This window comes from Schistocerca piceifrons, chromosome 3, assembly GCF_021461385.2.
Source record: "Schistocerca piceifrons isolate TAMUIC-IGC-003096 chromosome 3, iqSchPice1.1, whole genome shotgun sequence".
Lineage (NCBI taxonomy): Eukaryota > Metazoa > Arthropoda > Insecta > Orthoptera > Acrididae > Schistocerca > Schistocerca piceifrons.
The window spans coordinates 777,223,180-777,236,704 of record NC_060140.1 but is presented as its reverse complement, the minus strand read 5'-3'; the positions used below and the strand labels follow the sequence as shown (position 1 = coordinate 777,236,704).

The following is a 13,525-nucleotide window of genomic DNA, read 5'->3' as shown; positions in this document are numbered from 1 at the left end:
CCCCTAGTGAGATAAGCCTCTACATCCTTACATTTGTCTTCTAGCAATCCCTGCTTAGCCATTTTGCACTTCCTGTCGATCTCATTTTTGAGACCTTTGTATTCGCTTTTGCCTGCTTCGTTTACTGCGTTTTTATATTTTCTCCTTTCATCAATTAAATTCAATATTTCTTCTGTTACCCAAGGATTTCTACTAGCCCTCGTCTTTTTACCTACTTGAACCTCTGCTGCCTTCACTATTTCATCCCTCAGAGCTACCCATTCTTCTTCTACTGAATTTCTTTCCCCCATTCCTGTCAATTGTTCCCATATGCTCTCCCTGAAACTGTACAACCTCTGGTTTAGTCAGTTTATCCAGGTCCCATCTCCTTAAATTCCCACCTTTTTGCAGTTTCTTCAGTTTTAATCTACAGTTCATAACCAATAGATTTTGGTCAGAGTCCACATCTGCCCCTGGAAATGTCTTACAATTTAAAACCTGGTTCCTAAATCTCTGTCTTACCATTATATAATCTATCTTATACCTTCTAGTATCTCCAGGATTCTTCCATGTATACAACCTTCTTTTATGATTCTTGAACCAAGTGTTAGGTATGATTAAGTTATGCTCTGTGCAAAATTCTACCAGACGACTTCCTCTTTCATTTCTCTCCCCCAATCCATGTTCGCCCACTATGTTTCCTTCTCTCCCTTTTCCTACTCTCGAATTCCAGTCACCCATGACTATTAAATTTTCATCTCCCTTCACTACCTGAATAATTTGTTTTATCTCATCATACATTTCATCAATTCTTCATCATCTGCAGAGCTAGTTGGCGTATAAGCTTGTTCTACTGTAGTAGGCATGGGCTTCGTGTCTATCTTGGCCACAATAATGCGTTCACTATGCTGAATTTCAACCTACCTGCCCAATTAAGGGGTCTGACGTTCTATGCTCTGATCCGTAGAATGCCAGTTTTCTTTCTCCTGATAACGACGTCCTCATGAGTAGTCCCCACCCGGAGATCCAAATGGGGGACTATTTTACCTCCGGAATATTTTACCCAAGAGGACACCATCATCATTTAACCATACAGTAAAGCTGCATGCCCTCGGGAAAAATAACGGCTGTGGTTTCCCCTTGCTTTCAGCCGTTCGCAATACCAGCACAGCAAGGCCGTTTTGGTTAGTGTTGCAAGGCCAGATCAGTCAATCATCCAGACTATTGCCCCTGCAACTACTGAAAAGGCTGCTGCCCCTCTTCAGGAACCACACGTTTGTCTGGCCTCTCAACAGATACCCCTCCGTTGTGGTTGCACCTACGGTACGGCCATCTGCATCGCTGAGGCACGCAAGCCTCCCCACCAACGGCAAGGTCCATGGTTCATGGGGGTGGGCAGTCAATGTATTTGAAACGAAATGTTTAATTCCACAGTAGTGGCTAGTTTCAAATGTTCGCTTCATTTCAAGTGCACGTTTTCATTTTCTAGCAAGTATGGCATTCTGCCATAATAAAGAAACAAACATGATATAATACAGTACTGGTACTCCAAGAAAATTTATATCCCGAAACCCACACTGAAAAGCTTAATGTCAGGTCGAGATCTACTTCATTGGGAATCTGGACATACGAATGTGCACATTTTAATATGGTTCACGAAATTCCGATGCTCTTGCAGTATCCTCTGATGTCTTGTTTCTTTTATGACATAATATATGATCTTTCAATGTTTTACATGTACATACATATGGGCTTCCTACGTCATGATAGCTACCCAAGCGTGGTGTCGCCTGTTATCTGCGCTCTCTGGAACTGCTGAAACGAATCTTATTTCTAACAGGTCTCGGAAAAATATTGCGAATAGTAGTTTGAATAGCGTTACTTTCAAAGTAAATATCCTTTTACGTAAGTAGAACTATGTGCAAGAATGTACCATGAATTTATTACATCACGGAGTGTTAGACTCTCATTTAAAAATCAACTCTTTGATGAAGAGCCATTTAGAAGAATTTCGAACCCTGAAGATCAGACATGTATGTCATTAAAAATTTTACTGGCACATTTGTGTGATATATCTTAAAGTGTAACACGCGTAAAAAGATCAATAGTATATGCGAAAGCCTAGCTTCTCTTGCAGCTTGAGACCAATATTATATGTGAAAGCTTTGCTTTTCTTGTAGCAACACTATGAATATTAATGTAAACTATTAACTTTCCCTGTTTGTGTGTTCTTGCAACTTAACAGTGATATTGCTGTTGGCTGACATCACGTGTCCTATGCTATGAATATCCACTGTCATCGGCTGGCGAGATCACGTGAGATGAGCTACGAACGGCTTACAAAAGCGCATCAAAATCTCGATTTCAATTATTCGGAAAGTAACCTGCGGTGTTTGGTGGAATTCCAATGTATACTTTCGTAATACGAAAATATGCAGCGTACGTGTTGCTGCACATCACAGATATTTCCAAAACATATCTTTTTCCCCGATTTTCGTTTTATAAAGTGCCGGGAAATTGTACGCCCGTGGATTGATAAGGGAAAATATACTGTCACCCGGGGAGAAAGTGTATTTTTAACCGGGAAATCGGGGAATTTTTTTTCCTTGCTGACGTATGCACCCTGCCTTTAAAAGTGAAACATATTTCTTAGAATAACCCTTTGAGGGTGAGGGTGCGATAAATCAGCTGTGGTTTTGCTTCTTTGTGTTTTGTTTTCTTTGCCCCCAGACTTCCATTATCCTTAGTGTGTGTTCTTTTGTTGCTGTGTTGATGTCCTTCCATTAGCAGACTTCATTTCCTGAAATCCTGCCTCTTATGTTGTGTGTGTAATAAGTATTGTTATCTATTATGTCCAGTTTAATTCCAGGGCGTTTCATATTTGTGTCAATTTCAGTGAACCATTTGAGTTTGGATTTGTGGCTGTTTATTAAATTAAGATCTGCTAGGTTAGTCTGTTGTTATCCAGTCGGTATGTGTATCCATAAAGTTGTAGTTTTTTTTTCCCCTCATTAAATCGATTAGCTTTTCTCTGATTGATCAAAATTTGTATTCAGTATTCAGCATTACTATTACTTTTAGATCCCAGTATTCTGCTTAGAATTCTTCTTTCAGCTTTTTCCAGTTTCCAAGATCTCCAAATCTTGTTAGTTTAAATGTTCCTGAACATACAGTGTTTCAGGCTTTACCACTGTAGTGTCTTGGTTTTCTGTTGCAGGAAAAGATTTTTTTGTTATATAGGTTGACCCAAAAGTCTGTTAACATTTGAAAATGCTCTAATTCATGCAATAATGTAGATAGAGAGATAGAACTTGACACACATATCTGAAATTACATGGGGTTTTAATGCAATCAAAATGAGTGCAAACACTGGCTGACAGATGGAGTTGGACAGCAGCAAGTCAGTGATGCCACACATGAACGATGTACAAAATGACCTGTAGTTAGAGTCATATGTGCCACAAGTCACAGCATGTTGACTTTACCAGAAAGCTTTACTCTCAGAATGGAAAATCCGCTACTGCAGCTTTATGATCCCATTGCCATAAGGAAGGTATTTGAATAGATAAAGGTCCTGTGACAAATGTCACTGTGAAGAAAATAGTCATAAAGTTTGAAGCCATGGGTTATTTAGATGATCGGCCCCATAACGGGCCACCATACACAAGTGCTACTGCTGTTAGGTTAGTTCAGGAAGATATGGAGACTTTAGCAGGTTCGTTTCCACATGTTGAAGTCAGCGTTCGTTGAAGGTGCATGTCGCACCAGCATTCCACGCACTACTGATGGAGAGCACTAAGATCTACCTTCAAATGTTATCCATACTAAATCCAGCACCATCGTAAACTGTTAGCCACCGATTTTTATTACGTGAACAGCATTTGCAACGGGCCCCTTCAAAAAATGGGGGAAGGTGGTGATTGGTTGTCTGACATATTGTGAACCAACAAAGCCCATTTCCCACTGTAAGGGTCTGCCAACACTTACAGTTGCAGAGTTTGGGCTACTAAAAACGCTAGAACTGTCACAGAAATCCCATTGCATGATGAGAAAGCTACAGTGTGGTGTGGATTTATCACGTCAGTCATGATCAGACCCTTTTACTTAGGGGAAGTGCTGGGTACTGTGTGTCAAACTGTCTGCATGACAGGTGCAAGGTACGGTGATGTGTTACAGAATTTTATCATCCCTAGCGTGGTTGATAAGCATGGATGGCGCTCCACTCTGTACTGGGAAATGTGTGAAATATGTCTTTGGGCACATTGTTTGATGAGGATCATGTGCTGAGCTGCCACTTCTGTCATGCTTGGTCTCCCAGGCCCCGAGGCCTCAATCTGTATGATTATTGTTTGCGGGGTTACCGGAACTCGCAGGTCTACAGCGACCATGTGACCTCATTAGGGATGCTAAAAGACAACATCCAACAGCAGTTTCTCACCGTATCTACTGACGTTCTGTACAGTACTGTTCTCACCATTCTCCCTTGAGTATGGGTACTGTTGATGAATGACATCGAGCATGATGAGCGTTTGTTTATCTGTACTAAAAATCAATTGTCAGGCTAATTATCGCTTTTGTATCATGTGTAGCACCAAATAAACTATGAAACTAGAGTGAGACAACAGCAAACGCGGAAGAATATACATATCGTGTCATGTTTATATTCGTATTATTCTTATGCCTAATAGTCATACAGTCAGAAATGAAACACGGCAACTGACTAGATTTTTAAATCTAAGATGACTCTAATTTCTGTGCAGAATTTGATGTTCTAAAGAAGCGGCCGCAAAGATTTTCAAACGGAGAAAAATTTTCGCGTAACTCTCGTTCAGAACATGTTCTATCATACACAGTCTATTATTTTGTTCTTGATGGTAATTATCAAAGAAAGCAGCAGTGTAAGTAACAACAAATAGCAGTCTCTTGCCATTGTTTCGCTAATGAGACGATTCCTCTCTTCTTTCTGTTTATTGTAGGCGGCGGTAGCGCGCACAAAAGCAAGACATGCCGCGAGCAGCGACAGGCCGTAAACACGCACTACCAGAATGCGACAAACAATGCATGACACAGTACAGTAATGCATTTTCAGCTTAGAGTGACGTAAACACCTATAACAAAGAAAATGACACTTATCAGATCAAAGCAAAATAAACAATCGATTCAAACCAGACGAAGCACATGAAAAAGGAAGGGTACCCATATAAATATGGACGGAGCGCCTGACGCATAGCAATGGCTACCTGGTAAAGCTTAACTGCTAAGCTTACGACTCGAACCAAACTACTGTAGCTGTATCGTCATTCATTCGACCTAAATTGTGTCTCGTATTACAATGGGCCAACTTCGTTTCGAATTGGAGGTGCGGCCCTTGAATTTCGAGTCGCAAATTTCACGTGCAGCGTAGATTTGGGAAATTTTTTTCCCTTTCTTTCGAGTCTCATTTTTCAGGTGCGGCTTAGATTCAAGTGCGGCTTAGATTCGAGTAAATACGGTATACCTCCCGAGGAGATCACGAATGTAAAATTAGAGATATTCAAGCACGCACTGAGGCTTTCTGGCAGTCGTTCTTCCCGCGACCCATATGCGACTGGAACAGAAAAGGGAGGTAATGACAGTGGCACGTGAAGTGCCCTCCGCCACACACCGTTGGGTGGCTTGCGGAGTATAAATGTAGATGTAGATGTCAAAGGGCTTATACGGTTCCCTCATCAATTTTACTTTGGATGGTTTTTTAAGTACCTTAATTTTTTTCTGCTGTTCCATTATCAAGTGCCTATTCCTTATAATGTTGATTACTGTACTTCTATCAATTGAGTCGTAGGTCTTTTTACAATCTACAAAAGTTATCACATTTTTTCAAGTTTCCAATTTTCCTAATTTCTATTACTTTCTATAGATTTAGTATTTGCTCCACATAAGACCTTCCTTTTCTAAATCCTGCTTGATATTTCCCTAGTTTTGGACCAGGTGCTGCTTCAGCATTTTTTTTTGTCACTGGCAAGAGGAAGAGTCTTCTATAATTGTTAGGATTTCTTCCCCCTTTTTTTTTTTTTTTTTTTTTTTTTTTTTTTTTTTTTTTTTTTTTTTTTTTTTTGGACGTGTTACAACTGACGTCATTCTGTTGTTAAGCTGTTGTCCATTTTTCATTAATGATGTCTACTAGATGTAGAAAAATTTTTTCACTGGTGTTTCCGTAATTCAGCAATAATATTTTTATTTTTATGTTTTGTGATTTTTCTGATTTCCTCTGTCATTTGGTGGCTTTGGGTCTTGTATCTGGATTATGTTATCAAAATTAAATTATTCTTTTGGTGTTTTGTTTAAAATGTTGCTCAGTTGACATTAGTTGATCTTTTATATGTTGTACTCTGATCTTAGATGCAGGCCCCTGGCTTCTACAAAATTTTCCCTGTTCTCATTTTAATTTTCTTTCCAGATATTCTGCACTCGAGTTACAAATAACTCACCACACTCATCATTCCACCAGATATGTTTCACTGTCTTTTTAAGAGGAATGGTTTCTTCTGCAGTCTGAATAATATCTTTTTGAAGTTTTTCCCAACTTCCACGAGTTCTTTCTTCCAAAAGCACTTAAAGATCATTTTGTCTTAGATAACTTTTGTATGCAAACTTTTTGGTTTGGTATTGCCCTTCTTTCTAAATCTTGGTCTGACCTTGAATTTAATGATAAATAGTGATCTGAATCTAAACTGGCACTCTTAGACACTTTTACATTGGGACGTCCATCACAGAGTGTCTACTTACAGCAAAGTGATGGAGTTATTTTTCATCCAAATCGGATTTGATAACAACCATATAGTTTGTTGTCTAGGGAGTTTATCGAAGACTGCAGGTTTCAGTACAGTGTTATGCTGTCTGCACAGACTTCAGTCTTTCTCAATTTGTGTTTGCGTTGGTTCTTTTAAGTGCAGGGAATTTTCCTACTGTGGATCTGTGGTGATGTTCCTTGTCAATTTGTGCATTAATCTCCAAGTGGTAGCATTGCAGTTTTTGCTGGAATGTGATATAGGGTAGCTGACACATTTTACCAAAAATTTTCTGTCTACTCTTTCTGAGGGGTTTTCTTTTTTTTTTTTTTTTTTTCCATGTACCTGTAAAACAGTTTAAGCTTTGTGTGGCGATTCAAATGTTAGTGTGTAAAGTCTTTCATTAATTTATTTAAATTCTGTTAAGATTTGATTTTAATGTGTTTCCTTTATAGTTAAACCTGTTCCAAATTGAGGTTTGTCGTTTAGAACTTTTTTCCCTGGTTTGTGTTAAGTACCCTGAATCCTACTGGATTGTAGGGTGTTCATCAGTAAATTTTGTTTCTTGCAGTGCTGTTATCATTGTATTTTTTTCCTTATGAAAGGAAAGTAATTCATGTTTCTATGTTTCATTCTATGGATTTGTTGTTCATGCAGGTTTCAGGATGCCCAGGCTCATTCTTTGCATAATGCTGTAGGCCACCAGAATACAAATGCACACTTTTCACTTCTGTGGAAGTGAGAGATTAGTTATTCCCGGGGGTAAAATCTCTTCCACAGTGCACATCTATTGTCAGCTGCTATATGTATGCTGGTACAGGGTATGTCAGTGTACTCTACGCACTCTCATCAATCACTGACTGTGGAATAAGTTAACTAACATGGTGGAAAAGCATATCACTAAAACAGTATTCATTGTTCTACAACAGAAACTGGTCCGCATGGAATATAATGTAATGAGATCTGAGTAGTTAAGAATTATGAATCAGAGCTAAAGCTGTTAATACTTATATTACTCAAAGATCCCTCTTTGTTTGGTTAATAATTGTTGATGGTTGGTTCATTCTTTAATGTTTCTGTCTAGTTTTATTTTTATGATTTGTGTTTATTCATATGCAGCTGCCCAGGAGCTGACATACCATTTTGCTGCATGAAGATAGTAACTGTTCCGAAAGAACAGATACCTGTTATGACCAAGCAGCTTCTCTAGAAAGAAACGATAATTAATCAAAACCCTCAGCTGCCAACAGGTGTAGTTGACATACCTCAGTGGGTACAGCTGAAGATGTGTGCCCCGACCGGGACTCGAACCCGGGGTCTCCTGCTTACATGGGCTGTTGGGAATGTGGGTCTCACGGGAAGCATGCAAGGGATAAGTCCCTGCAGTTGCGCTATCCTGTGTGCCCTCAGTGGCTCAGATGGATAGGGCGTCTGCCATGTAAGCAGGAGATCCCCGGCTTGAGTCCCAGTCAGGGCACACATTTTCAGCTGTCCCCATTGAGGTATATCAGCTACACCTGTTGGCAGCTGAGGTTTTGATTAATTATCATTTCCATATTTCTGCATTTGCTGAAGACAGGGAAATACAAAACTGACACTTTATACCACCACTTTGAGTAACATCCATGTTTAACTGTTTATGGTACTCAATTCAGTAACTGTAAACAAAAGACAAAGCCATTTGTATAACATACAATTGTCCAGTGTACAATATTATACTGATAAAGTTTGATAAATATATAAAAAGTTGGTTATAGAAACTTATTTGGTTGTTGTTAAGCTTGTATTGTAAGTAATAGTGAACTTATTGTTATTGGTCAGTAGAATTATAGGACAGAATTGTTCCTCTTTACAGGTGAAGCTGGAGAAGGTGCTCTGAATGCTACCAAGACAGATGGTGCAAATATAGACCGTGTTTCAACACGATCTTGGGCTGTTTCCTGTAATTATGATCCTAAGAAACTGATGAATAAGCTTTTCTGTGAAGATATTCGTTACCTTCTTAGTATGAAGCATCTATGGGAAAAGAGAACACCGCCAACTCCTATAACATCAGAATCAGACCTTGATGAAGGTAATGTAGCCTTGTAAGAAAGTTCAGGAAATCACTGACTTAATAAAATATTATTTGCAGTAATTTTAGTGAAACTCTACAATCTGTTGTGTAAATTTTATTTCTTAATAGCTTCAGAGGTTACTCATTTGAAAGGTTAATCTAAAACTGACCTGTTGCTTTAGAACTCATTTATTCACTGCAAATGCAAAGCTGTTTTGATAAGTCTGGTAGAAAAAGCGAGAAAAAAATGTTTGTTTTATAAACAACTCCCCTTACTTTTCTACATAGTCTCCTTTGAGGGATATACACTTGGTCCAGCAATCCTCCAACTTTTTCATCCCATCTGAAAAAATAGGTTCTTTCAAGCTACACAAAATACTCGTGGGCTGCTACTATCAGAACAGAAGAACTCATTTGGGCTTAAGTCTGGCGAATAGGGTGGATTAGAAACCAAGTCAAAGTGCAGTTCATATGCTTTCGCTATTGTTATTGCTGATGTGTGGGATAGCGCATTATCCTGGTGAAAGAGCACTTTTTTTGCATGCTAACCAATGCAAGTTTCAAATGATTCAATAATTAAGCATAATAGGATCCATGTATGGCTCCACCTTTTTCCAAGTAATCTATGAGGATTATTCCTTGGGAATTCAAAAAAACAGTGGCCATCACCTACCAGTTGACAAATGGGTTTTTGTCTTTTTCGGTGCTCTTTCATCAGCCTTTGTCCACTGTTATGACTCTAGTGTGTAATGATGGACCTAGGTTTCATCAGCAATTGCAGATCGACACAAAAGTTTTGCTGATAGCGATTAAACATTGCCAGACATTATACTGAAATGGTGTGCCAGATGCACTTTTGGTCGACTGTGAGCATTTGTGGCATCCACCTTCCACACAGCTTGTTCATAGTGCATTATCCATGCAGCATATTATACGCTCACTCAGTTGAGATGCCTACAGTCTTAGCAGTCTCATGAATTTTTATTAGGTGGTCTTGCATTACCTTATCATGGATTTTGTCAGTGGTTTCCTATGTGGTGACGTCAACTGGACAGCCGGAGTGTGCTTAGTCTTTGGTGCAGGTCCAAATGTGTTTAAATTCATTAATCCAAAAGTAAGTGGTCATCAATGATTGTGCAGATTCCGCATGAACATCATCCAGTTCTGTTCCCAGTTGTGTGGCTGTCCTACCTTTCAAATGAAAATGTTTAATAACAGCATGAAACTCAGTTTTCTCCATTTTCAATCTCAGTTGACACACGGACCATTACAGACAGCTGTCAACAGTGAACTGTACACTGTACATGTAGAATTTTTTTTTATACGATCCTTGGAATAATCAAGCTTACCAACCATGAAGGCGCAACAAAAATGTTCCATTCTTTCATGGAAATATACCAGAAGTATCAAACCACCCTCATAATTTCATTGCGCCATGGAAGCAGATGTCTTTTAGAATAATAGTTAGATTTTGCTGTAAAGTGTTTGCACTTCCATTTAGCTCAGTCTATGAATATAACAATGTATCCAATCAGTCGCTTCATTTTCAGACTTCTACCAAAGTACTGAATTTTATTGGCATTAAAATACTTCCACATTAAAAAATATTTTTCTGTGTAATTACAGGTAGTAGTTCCAGTCTCTCAGCTGATGGTGACAGATCAAAAGATTTGTGGAGCTTAAAGGAATGTGTCAGTGTGTTTACTAATTCCTGTATGAATCTGAACAATAAATTAAAGGTAATAGTTTCCATTTTGGTATTATATTGATCACCATTTTAACAGTTTGATATAACTAATGGTGAAAAATTATTAGTTTTAAGCACCATGAAATTTGTTGTGAAAGATATGCTGGCAGCTTACTGAGATCATGGCATCTAGCAGCAGTGTCCCTTAATTCAAGAGATGCAAAGTTTCTCCTTCAACACCTATTATTGTCCCATTACTCACCACACTGTCTTGTTTATCCACTTCATCTTAAAGAGAACTGAGCTCCTAAACTGATAGGCATACATCAGGGCAGACAGTGTATGCCATTTTGGTAACCATAGTTAAAAGCAAGGCTGTAGCAGTTTTATTTAAAGTGTTGTTGAGTGCCTGTGAGAGGGTTAACTCTGTAAGTTTGCCTCTCACCCTTCTTGTCCCCTTTCACCGAGTTAGGTGGTGCAGTAGTTAGCAAACTGGACTTACATTAAGGAATACGACAGTTTAAATGTGCATCCGGTCATGCTGATTTAGATTTTCGATAATTCTTCTAAATTACTTCAGGCATATGGTGGGATGGTTCCTTTGAAGGGGCAGGGCCCATTTCCTTCACTATCCTTTCCTAATCCGAAACCTCTTGTACATCTCCACGACCTCCCTCCCTCATTTGATTATGCTCTCCTCATATCCATCCACAAGTCTCTCCTTCACAATCACTGTCACATTCCCTTGCCACATGGTTAACGTTGTTTAGCCTCAAGCTTTCGCAACAAACTGTTGCCTCATCAGGAAAGAGGGAAGGAGAGGGGAAGACGAAAGGAAGTGGGTTTTAAGGGAGAGGGTAAGGAGTCATTCCAATCCCGGGAGCGGAAAGACTTACCTTAGGGGGAAAAAAGGACAGGTATACACTCGCACACACGCACATATCCATCCACACATACAGACACAAGCAGACATATTTAAATATTGGTCTTTAAATATGTCTGCTTGTGTCTGTATGTGTGGATGGATATGTGCGTGTGTGCGAGTGTATACCTGTCCATTTTTCCCCCTAAGGTAAGTCTTTCCGCTCCCGGGATTGGAATGACTCCTTACCCTCTCCCTTAAAACCCACTTCCTTTCGTCTTCCCCTCTCCTTCCCTCTTTCCTGATGAGGCAACAGTTTGTTGCGAAAGCTTAAATTTTGTGTGTATGTTTGTGTGTCTATCGACCTGCCAGCGCTTTCGTTCGGTAAGTCACCTCATCTTTGTTTTTATATATAATTTTTCCCACGTGGAATGTTTCCTTCTATTATAATGATATATCAGTGGATCGTGAATCTCTTTTCCAAATTGTGAAAGAACAAGGCCTGGATCCTAAAACCACGGCAATTATCAGAGACACGCTAACTGGTACAAAATCAAAAGTAAAGTTCAGAGGAGAAATTTCAGAATCCTTTGAAATAAAAACAGGCGTGAGGCAAGGTGATGGACTCTCTCCGTTGCTATTTAACTGCGTTCTAGAAAAAGTAATACAAGAGTGGCGCGAACGAAAATTGGAGTTCAAAATTGACCAACCAGTGAAATTAGGACGAACAAATATTCGAATAGACTGTTTGGCCTTTGCAGACGACTTGGTTATTCTAACGCAGGACATCCAAATTACTCAGAAACAAATAGAAATTCTTAAAGAAACAGCAGAAAGAGTAGGTCTCCAAATCTCTTTTGAAAAAACACAGTATATGACTAGCAACAAACTGGCACCCAAACTTTTGGAAACTAAGTATGGAAAAATCAAAAGAGTTTCGCAATTCAAATATTTAGGTGAAACAATCTCAGAGACTGGTCTAGAAAAAATTGGAAATGAAATTCGTTGTCAAAAGATGGAGACAGCTTTTAGACTTACAAAAGACATCTACAACAAAAAATGTCTCTTGAGGTACTCTAAATTGAGACATTACAACACGGTCATAAAACCAGAGTGCCTTTATGGGGCTGAAACGCTAATTTTAAACAGAAAAAAGGACATTCAAGAAATCCAAAAAAGAGAAAGAAAAGTAATCAGAAAAATTCTAGGTCCAAAATATACTGAAGAAGGAACATACAGGCTAAGAGCAAATAGTGAAATTCAACAATACACCAGCATATATTTGGATATGAAAAAACGCAGATTAAAATTTTATGGGCATATTAAAAGAATGGATGCTACCAGACTAACTAAACAAGTAGTGGAATTCTACGAAAATCGAAGTAAAGCTAAATTTGAGACAATAAAATGGATTGCTGCTATAAAAGAGGACATGAAAGAGGCAGATATAAAACAAGATGAAATTCAAGACAGAAAATTATTTAGGCAAAAAATTCATGACTGGGTAGTTGGTCAAGCTGAAAAACCAAAGAAAACTGGAACCACATGGTCTGATGAAAGGAAAAGAGCTCATTCCGAGAGAATGAAAACAATTTGGGCAGAGAGAAAGTCTAAAAGAAAATAACTGAATGCCCCGTGATTGTACTTCGCGTGGTCCAGTAGGGCCCAAACGTGAATAATAATAATAATAATAAATATATATAAACAAAGATGATGTGACTTACCAAACGAAAGTGCTGGCAGGTCGATAGACACACAAAAACACACACACACACACACACACACACACACACACACACACACACACACAAAATTCAAGCTTTCGCAACAAACTGTTGCCCCATCAGGAAAGAGGGAAGGAGAGGGAAAGACGAAAGGATGTGGGTTTTAAGGGAGAGGGTAAGGAGTCATTCCAATCCCGGGAGCGGAAAGACTTACCTTAGGGGGAAAAAAGGACGGGTATACACTCGCGCGCGCGCGCGCCCGCACACACACACACACACACACACACACACACACACACAAGCAGACATATTTAAAGACCATATTCAATTCAGCTTTAAGGTCATGCATTAATTTTATCCCGCCATATTTCTTCATTGCTTTTAAAAAGAGGCCATCCACCAGCATGGTTTCTTTTTCTGATATTCAGCTTCATGCAATAAAATAAATGC

General features: G+C 39.0%; 1 protein-coding gene across 1 annotated transcript in view; it reads left to right on the top strand.

Annotated features, from left to right (window-relative positions):
- Positions 1 to 13,525, top strand: part of LOC124788190 (SUMO-activating enzyme subunit 2) — a 130,859-nt gene that overhangs the window by 72,205 nt on the left and 45,129 nt on the right. The window contains exons 5-6 of the mRNA XM_047255356.1: positions 8,602 to 8,820; positions 10,429 to 10,541. Coding sequence (XP_047111312.1) covers positions 8,602 to 8,820; positions 10,429 to 10,541 — 332 coding nt within the window. The remainder of the gene's footprint in view (positions 1 to 8,601; positions 8,821 to 10,428; positions 10,542 to 13,525) is intronic.